The sequence below is a fragment of the Gossypium raimondii genome, chromosome 5 (assembly GCF_025698545.1).
Source record: "Gossypium raimondii isolate GPD5lz chromosome 5, ASM2569854v1, whole genome shotgun sequence".
Taxonomy (NCBI): domain Eukaryota; kingdom Viridiplantae; phylum Streptophyta; class Magnoliopsida; order Malvales; family Malvaceae; genus Gossypium; species Gossypium raimondii.
Genome location: NC_068569.1, coordinates 19122426 through 19132328, shown reverse-complemented (window position 1 = coordinate 19132328; position 9903 = coordinate 19122426). Strand labels below are relative to the sequence as shown.

The 9903-nt window shown below is 35.8% G+C and overlaps 2 protein-coding genes across 2 annotated transcripts; one reads left to right on the top strand and one right to left on the bottom strand.

Annotated features, from left to right (window-relative positions):
* The first annotated feature begins 264 nt into the window (after positions 1–264).
* On the top strand, positions 265–2250 carry LOC105769573 (ethylene-responsive transcription factor RAP2-4). Its single transcript, XM_012590286.2, has one exon. The coding sequence runs from the start codon at positions 879–881 to the stop codon at positions 1920–1922; it is 1044 nt and encodes a 347-aa protein (XP_012445740.1). The 5' UTR covers positions 265–878; the 3' UTR covers positions 1923–2250.
* An 877-nt stretch (positions 2251–3127) lies between these two features.
* Positions 3128–7577, bottom strand: LOC105769572 (uncharacterized). Its single transcript, XM_012590285.2, has 13 exons — positions 7294–7577; positions 7077–7150; positions 6760–6843; positions 6519–6599; positions 6304–6384; positions 5815–5907; positions 5152–5331; positions 4976–5043; positions 4812–4863; positions 4102–4155; positions 3923–4015; positions 3638–3704; positions 3128–3546 (listed from the first exon to the last, which is right to left on the bottom strand). Exons 1-13 carry the CDS (start codon positions 7433–7435, stop codon positions 3455–3457), a joined length of 1161 nt encoding a protein of 386 aa, XP_012445739.1. The 5' UTR covers positions 7436–7577; the 3' UTR covers positions 3128–3454.
* Between the last annotated feature and the right edge of the window lie 2326 nt (positions 7578–9903).

The following is a 9903-nucleotide window of genomic DNA, read 5'->3' as shown; positions in this document are numbered from 1 at the left end:
AAGCGTCGTATCTGACGGTAAGTAAAAGCACAGGTGTCGGCAGTGAATAAGATCTTTCCACGTGTAGACATAAGTGGGTACAGACAACGGATTGAATGAGTCTGACGTTAGGAAACCAGAGCTCGGTGGAGAGAAGGCCAAAAAAATAAAAAAATAGAAACAATTGTAGCTAAAACTTAAGAACAGTGGGTTAATGATGATTAATAAAGGTGATTAAGCGAGTTAATTAAGGAGCTGAAGTAGTATATAAAGTGAAGGGAGCTGGTGAGGATAAACCAAGTGAGGCTGAGTTTTTCACACCATAAATTTGTGAGAAAGAAAAAGAAGAGAGCCTTTTTTTGTTCTTTGGTGAGATCTAGACAATTTGAGTGGTTCTGGTTTTTGTTGTTTGAAAATCTTTCCCCCTTTTCTCTATTAATCCCCGCTTCTCTGAATCCCTTTCTGTTAATCATCTGTCTTTTGAATCAAAATCTGATTTTTGGGTTTGTTTTTCATCAGTACTTAGCAAATGGGTCAAAAGCAAACTTAGACAAGGATTTCTTTAAAAGTCAGGTGTTTTCAGAAACGAGATCCAGTTTTTTTTTTTTTTCCTTCAGCTTTGTTGATACAAAGTTTCAATATTTGTTTCTATTACAAGGTAAATCTTAGAAAATTTCTCATTTTTTTTCGTCTGTAGATAAATTCGCTTTGTGGGTAATTTTTGATCCCTCAAAGTTTTAAATTTTTTTTTGGTTGGATTTCAAAGGGTTGTCTATTTTTAAAAAGAAAAACCTCTTTTAATCCGTTCTGGATTTAGGACCTGTTCTTCAAGTTTTGGTAAGAAACAGGTTAATTTTTATTTTTAATTTGGTCCTCATCTTATTTCTAGTTTTAGTGTAATGGCAGCTGCAATGGATTTCATTAGTAGTGGAGTAGATCAATCAGATCTATATGGGGGAGAATTGATGGAAGTTCTTGAACCTTTTATGAAAAGTGTTTCCTCCTCTTCCCCCTCCCCCTCCCCCTCCCCTTCCCCTTCTTCTCTTCCTTCTACTTCTTACCTTTCTTTCTCTTCTTCCGAAACACAGCCTAATTTTTACCCAGATAGCTGTTGTTACCCTTACCCTACACAAATGGACTCATTATCATGTCCCCAACAGCCTCAAACTGGTTCAACAATTGGGCTAAATAGCTTGACACAAGCTCAGATCCATCAGATCCAGCTTCAATTCCACCTCCACAACAACCAACCAAGCTACCTTTACCAAAGTTCCCAACCCAACACCATCAGCGCCAACAGTAACCCGATGGTTAGCTTTCTTAGCCCTAAACCTGTTCCAATGAAACACGTGGGTGCGCCATCCAAACCCACCAAGCTTTACAGAGGAGTTAGGCAACGCCACTGGGGAAAATGGGTCGCTGAGATCCGGTTACCTAGAAACCGGACACGTCTTTGGTTAGGCACTTTTGACACTGCCGAGGAAGCAGCCTTGGCTTATGACAAAGCAGCTTATAAACTAAGAGGTGACTTTGCGAGACTCAACTTCCCTAACCTTCGCCACCACGGTTCCCACGTTGGTGACTACAAGCCTTTGCCTTCTTCTGTTGACGCTAAGCTACAAGCCATTTGTGAGAGCTTGGAACAAAACCCTAAGCAAGGGAGCAAGAAGAAATCATCCAAGGTTACGGCAGACACCAAAAGCAGGAGCAACAACAAATCCGACATGGCAGAGCCAAAGCCCGAGGAGAATACAGCGAAAGTGGAGAACTCCTCATCTTTGTCTACGGTTCAATCCGAGAGTGAGGGTTCGGCTGTATCTTCACCTTTATCAGATCTTACATTCTCGGATTTCGACGAACAGCCATGGCCGGAAGTCGTTTCTTCTTCGGAAACTTTTATGTTGTCCAAGTACCCTTCTGAGATCGATTGGGATTCCATCTAAAAGCCTGAAGGGAAAAACCCATGTTTCGTTTTCTGTGTAACAGTCTTTTGTTGTTTAGGAGTTTCCTTTCATGTATTTGGTTTTTTTTTGTAAAGCTAGCTGCAATGGGGTTTTTGGCAGTTGCAGTGGCATGTATTTTAGGTTATTAAGAGTCTGTTAATGAATGTAAGTGCTTGTGTTCGTAAGACTTTGTGATTTTCTCCATGCTGGTCAGCTCGTTTTTTTTCTTGCTGAACCAAACGGTGAAATTTGTTAGTGTCTATAAAAAAGGTTGATAGCTTTTGTATTTTGTACGAATTAAATGTTATTTATGTTGTATTCTCTGGTATCGTTGTTTTCTTCATTTTCTGATTTCTTGGAAGAGATGAGCTTTTATATCTGCTAAATAAAAAATTGCAGTAAATATTTGAATTAAATTGTGTTACATGCAGAAATGTTGAATGTGTTTGGAGTCCCGAGAATGAGTCAGAATTCAGGAGCTTGGCACAAACCAGGGAAGAGTTTTCTTGGTATCTTAAAACCACCTAACAATCAATAGACCCAAGACAAGAAGGTTTAAGTAGTTTACGCCGATGGTGGGGAACCTCTCTACCTTACCTTGGCGTAAAGTAAAATTTAGTCCTGTTTTCAACAGTCACAATTTCTTAAGATTTTGTCTTACACAAAACAGTGCCTTTACTTTAAAGTAACGCGTTTGCAACAGCTCTTTGTCTGTGTGCGTAATTGAATTTCAATCATGATTATGGACGCACGCGTGCTCCTTTTTTTTCGCTCATAATCATGCAGGCCTCTCTCCACTTTCAGATTATCCATATTCTTTCTAAATCATCATGTTATCATTACATGCTAACCAAAAGAAGCATTAATATCTCCGACATAATCATGATTTTGGGTCCAAAATAGCTTATAAGTTGGGATTGAATTTGATTTGAATTCATCCTTCTTTTCCACTTTTTTTTTCTTATCAAAGTAAGGCATCATAAATAGAGGACGACACTATTTTTTATTTACTATTTGTAGTTTAATTAAGATTTTTTAAAAAATAATTTCAATTTTAATAGTTGTGTCATCATCTTCAAATATTTATCAAAGTGTAAACGCAATCTGTCAAAATGGAAGAAAGTTGAAATTAATATAATATAGGAAAGCAAGTTGGCTTGGAAGTTACTAGTTAGGCAGGCAGCATAGAGTAGTACAGTAGATGGTGGTGGTGTCAAGACCAATCCATTCATTTGAAAATTGCTCAATCCCAACTCATTATTATCATTTGGGGGTCCGTTTATGATTGGTCAAAATTGAAGCAGTGGAATGAAATTGACCCAAATTTGTGTCGATACATCTTTTATATGAACCGATCAATCGATATAATTGGAGAGAATTGTGTGAACAAAATTTCAGTCGGTAATGAACGAACAGGCCATGGGGTAAGTACGTGGCAATGGTCTATCATCTTTGCTTGCTTCAATTCCCCCCAACTGGAATTAAGATGAAGCAGAAGCCCCCCAGTTTCAAGCCACCAGCTCTATCCATCATCAATTGAATTTACCTATCTCCATCTTCTTTTCCATTGCTTTTTGACCATGGTATATACACGAGTCTATTATTCCCGAAACTGCGAAAACGCCTGCCGTACAATGCACAACACCTATCCGATTGTAACATACATATATACTCAACACATTACACATCAACCATGAAGGGCAAAGGACAATTACCTCCAACTATAGCACAAACGTTCGTTAGGAAGTGCAAGAATGAGACATGTCCCTCTGCGAAAGTCACCTGCGAAATGAAGTTTAAAACAAGCTCAGTGAATTAGCAGGACTCATAATCGAAACAATTTGAAAAACAGTCCTAACTTAAGCTAACATTTATTACACCTCCCTTTAACAGATCTCTAAGGCTTTCCCTTGTACATATGAAAGTGGCGAGAAGAGAACATTGAAGGTGATGCAGACATTGAGATTGTATGAAAACAAAAAAACAGAGGAGAAACCAACCTTGATAGGAGAAAGGTCATAAATGAAGAAAACTCCTGCGAGGTTATCGAGAAGGCCTCTTTCTGCACCTTTAAAATGCTCTGTTACAGAAAACTGCAATACCAATCTCTCATGCATTAATCATTTTGACTAAATGAAAGAATAAGCCAAATCGAATCTTTTGCAAATTTTAGTTACACCTGATTTGACTGGATAGTGTGTCCGTTCTCATCTTTGTACATGGTAGGAACAACCTACAAGAGAGAGTTTATTAAAAATCCCTCAAACTAACAGACCCTTTTCTTATTCAAAGCTCATTTAGAAACAAGAACTGCTACATGTATCTGACACAAAATTGAAGAACCCATGCCCCCTTAAAATGACTGTGAGCCATCAATCCACTCAAGAGGTTACAACATTAGTAATAATTCTTGCTGCTCAGTCTAAGGGATTGCATTATTCTTTCATGCTCTCAAGGATTAGTCACACTAGCATTTCAAAATGGAAATGTTTAGGGATCTCTTTGCTAGTGTCACTAGCATTTCAAAAAGGAAATGTTTCAATAAATTTGACAGCATAAACTAAGTTTACAATGATTAAGTTAATCAGGCAGACTTTTTATGTATTGCACCATTAAGGTTTCCATGTAGTGTCTTTATCGAATATTTGGAAAGATTAAATTTTAAAACAGTGTTAGATCATGTAACATTTATATATGCAGAAGTTGGAATGGAGATGTCACATGTTACAGACACTAACAGGCTAATGGAATAAAATGAAGTACTAAAAATAAATTAGTGTACATCCAGGGTAATGTCCTGCCTTCAATTACTAGATAGAAGAGATACCTGATAAAAATTGGAGAATATGATCATAGTGGAGAAAAGGTGCATTCACCCAGAAAGCTAACCTTGATAAAGTACTGGTACATCCCAATTGGTTGTTTTTGCATCCATTGGACACTGAAATTTAGAAGAGAGAAATATGAACAGCATAAATTAAAAGAATCATTTGCTAACATCCAGCTTTTGTACATGGCCAACATTAAACGATTAAGTAGAAATTTGGCAGTACCCATCAAGAGGATTCACCACACCAGGGAAATGATCTCCAAAAGCTAACCGATTGATCGTGTGACTTAACTGCATTAAATGTACATGAAGCATGATTAGATTGGGTTAGATAACCATTTTTCCATATAAGACAAGCTAATGTGCATAAAGAATGCAAATAATAGGGTAAGGCCTTACATTAAACCTGTTCTTTCGAAATGCTTGCAAGTCATGTACATGAATATTTGATTGGTCAAAGCTTTTCCCAGGTGCAAAATGAAAATTCCCTGCCACCTTTTTAACTTCTAAGGAGCCATAAATATTACACCCCTCACCTTCTTCATCCTTAATCTTCTGAAAAAAGCCCTCTCTCTTGCACTGAACGCCAGAAAACAGAACAAACACATAAACCAAGACATAAACCAGGGTCAAGTCATGTAGGCCAACAGTAAAGGAGAAACAGAAAATCTTTAGATGAGCAAACCAGAAAGCAAATAAAGTACAACTACACTTGGACAAGCGTACACTGTTGATATTGGCTCACGCAAACCTCACTTGTATATTTAGACTCCAGAATGAGTGATGGAAATGGATATGTGTATGACATGGGTATGTTCATTATTTAAAATTTTCTATGTATTTGGAGTACTCTGTAGGCATTATAAGGAGGGGAAAGAGGTTTTAGTGTATGCTATGGCCACTACATAGCTTACCAAAATAAAAATGAACACAAGCATGATTATCAATATCAAAGACAATAAAGGCAAAATCAATATTATTTATCCCTGCACATATGACTATGCATGTCTCATTCCAATTGAAGTTACCTAAAAATTAGATAGAGCTCTAATGCACACAGACCTGTTCAATCAAATCCAGATTTGACATAGCCCAACCTTTCTTTCTGTATGCATCACGAACTTCCTCACAGGAGTTGCAACACTCACCATCAATCTTCAAGATGGAAGTGAAGAGAATGTTAGGGCAGGTTAAATAAAAATACCTGGAGCAAGAAAATAGTACTTCTTAACTGGACTTGTTTCAATGATTTTTCCCTATCTAAATACTGACGACATGAACTGCCTCTTCACCCTCTAATAAACCACATCCAAAACGAAAGACATTAAGGAAATAGCCAAAAGAAAAAGAATAAATGCTACTTATCAAAAGTTTTATATAATATCTAGGCAAAGCATCACAAAACGATACTTATTAGGATTAAGAGGATAAGGTACAGGGACCTATACAAATAAAGTCAAAGATCCTTCATATTCAGGACAAACATACACCCAGTGGATTGACTTGTATCACAATGAACTAGCTGATGGAAACCAGATAGATGAAGCATACAGATTCTGCACCATAACATGAACCACAATACGTCTCATTGTGCTCGAGCCTGCCACCTTGCCTCTGTAAAGGCTTTTCCATCTGTGAGAAGCAAAATAATTATGAGCAGAGAGAAATGCAAAGGTCAAAAAGTAAGCTGAATGTCTGGTTTCTATGATCCTTTAAGGGAAAAAAAGAAAGTGACTGTGAAATCAACTTCGAGCAATATAGCTAACCTTGCGAGAACCAACCCCATCCGGTCTCACTTCTATAACATTGCCATTTACACCTAACCTTTCCTTTACTATGTCATGTTTCTGCAAGTTAGATAAAAATAAATGACATTATGACTTTAGCAGCAAGTACATGCGCATGCGCATGCACATGCGCATGCATTTCCTTTACGACACTTGACGTAAGACAAAACCCATCAATATAAAATTGGAAAAAAAAAGCATGAGATCTTGCAATACATACAACATCAAGGTGTTGCTCTCCACTTATGTCAATTGCATCAAGGCTGAGAATTGAGCATGCGATAGCAGGGAATGTGACATCAAACTGCACTTTCAGATCCAAAAGGAACATTAAGAAATTAGGGGGGATAATCCCAAAGGGCCTACATCGCATTACGATGAATGAAACTTAAAAAAAGAAAGAAGAAACAATTATAACATTTACACTCAATTTTGATAATGTAGAATATCCGAATTAGCATATAATAAAGAAATTATAAGTCGAAATGGAACATGGACACAGAAGGAATCTTCAGAAAATTTGGAAGTTAAGATTACATTAATGCGTAGAGTTTCCCCTCTTGAACTGTCAACCACAAGCTTTGTTTCAACCACAGGGTGCAGATATAATCCTACAACCGAGACCACAAAAAAAAGAAAGACATTTGGATGGAACAGATCAACTAAGTCGTATATCATCAAGAAGACCAAATCAATTTAAATTGAGGGAAGAACATAACAGATCCAAATCATAGAGCAGAGGAAAGGAAGTTACGGATCTCGGAGAAGAAGAGCAAGAGCATAACGACGGAGGAGACGAGAGTGATGAAGCCACCGGAGAGTGTTCGGCTGTAGAAATCCTCATTTACCTTTGGATATGCATCTAAATGCCTTAGCTTATTCATTAATCCTTCCATCAATTCTATAATTTTCTTTACATTTCTTTTTCTATTTCATATAGAAAAACAAAATGATTCGTTTTCTTCTTAGCCTAAAATTCAAATATATATATATATATTAAAATTAAATCTATTTCGCTGGGATAAATATACCTAAATCACATCGTTAAAATATGCTGTGTTAGTTGGGCTGAATAAAACGTTTACAAAATTTAAGCGATTAAAAGTTTAATTTTTCTTCAATTTTTTTAAAAAATTTTCTTCTAGAAAATTATTTATCTAGAAAATACCTCATGTTACCTGAATATTATTGCATGGCATGTTAAATATTTTAAACCTTATATTGTTGAATTATTTAATCACGGAATGATAAAAATTTTCTGTTTAAATATTAGGGTTTTATTTAAATATAACTCTCAACTTCAACATAATTATGCTTATACAACAAAACTATCGTTGTTAATATGACATGGTCGACAAGAAAAAAAACTTTAAAATCAAAATTAAATAACAAAACACATGTCTAACTTTTTATTGAAAAATACAGTAAAATATTTCAATAGCTTTTCAATGATGAACCAATTTTTAGAGTTTCCTTCCTTTTTTTAACTATAAAATAATTATTTATGTATAATTTAAATTACGTTCAGTCACCGATATTATAATTTTTAACCTTTTAATCACCGTACTGTTATCTAATGTTAAAAGCATCACAAAAGTCTCATGTGATATAAATTATACTATTAAATATTAATATGTCATTCACGTCATTGCCATATAATTAAACACAGTATTTTAAAATTTTTATCCTTTTCTTTTCTTTTTTACTTTATTCTTCGCTTATCTCTCCGTACTCCTTATTCTTAGTCCTTGCCTAGCATTTAACTCCAACTCATGCACACCATCACCCAACTCTCAACCATTGACCATCTCAAACCACTATATATTCACTATTCCAGCTCCACCAATCGAACTACAACCCCAAGCTCACACACAATACACTTTCTCCCAACTCACCCTCTTCAATAGCTCTTTTTCCCCAGCCTTACAATATTCACACCCCACAATTCAACATCACCACCATTCATGATCATTATCTCCACCTCTCTTGACTCAATTGCCTTCACTATACTGATCACTCTTTCCTCACCATCCCTATTACACCTGTAACTGAAATCAAATCCCTCAAACCATTACTCAACAACAACAAAAAAAAAAAAAAAAAACAAAAAAAGGGGCTTTCCTAAAGCCTATTGGGGAGGGAGCTAACTATTAAGTAATGTAATGTCATCAATGTTATATTTAATCAAAGTGACTACAATAGATGAATCTAAGGAGTCTAGTAGTCATTTAATTAGTATATACTGGTGTCATAGGCCACGGACCAAAGCTTGTGACGAATACATACAGAATGTCCCATGGAAGTCAACTGATTAAATGATGCTCATTTGACCCACTTGAACTGGCCCGATTCACAGAACACATGTAGAAACCCATCTATTTGAAGCCATGGTGGCCTAGTGAAACACTCTAGTAGAATTAGAGTTACCATGGTAATTATTGTAAATCTTAAGAGATAAAGATGTATAGAGTTTAAATCACTTAGGATTTTCATCTTGTAGATTGGCACTAATCGTAGTGTTGATGTAATTTGATCTATATTGTTGAATCTGGGGGAGCTCAACTATAGATAGATGCATTCCTTCTCATTTTTAATGATCCCCTCTACTTCATTCTTAAGTTAAAGAACATTTTGAGAGCATTTACTCAAACACTTAGTGTGTGCTATTTTTATTTGACTTTTCTGTTCTTTCATAGCTTCTTTCTCTTTCGAGTTTACTTCCACTTTGCTTCAGTGCCTTACAGAATTTCTGCAAGAATTCTCCTTTTTGGAGTGTTATGTAGAATTAGGTAGATTTAAACCCAATAAATCGTTTAAGATAGTGCGATTTACTAGGCTAAAGTTTTAGCCCCGTGACACTAGAGTCTCATTAATTACTAGATGCATGAATAGAAACTAACAATCACTTGCAACAACTAACCAATGGGTTCCTAGTCAATTCGAATAGATAGGGTTAGTTTTTTGAAATCGGTTTTAAATTGGGTTGGGTTAGGTTAATTTTAGAAAATGGCCGGGTCAAATTTAATGTGAATCCTCGAAATATTTATAAAATTGCCCTCCTATATATTTAATTTATTTGATCCTCTTTTTAAATTAAGATCATCCTCTTGGACAGTCTGCTCAGTATTTGTATTAATGCTGAAAGAAGTAATGAATTTATCCTGAAAAAGAGATCTTTTCCTTTTTCGTTCAAACTGTCTGTGAGTCCCGGTTCTCCATCAGGCAGTTTCTCCTCCTTACGCTTGACTTCTTTCGTTAGACGACTACCAATATAGAACTCAAAAGTTAGAAATATAAATCTTAGACATTTCTTACAATATTTTAATAAGCCTAACAAATTTCATTGGTAACACCATCATAAAGA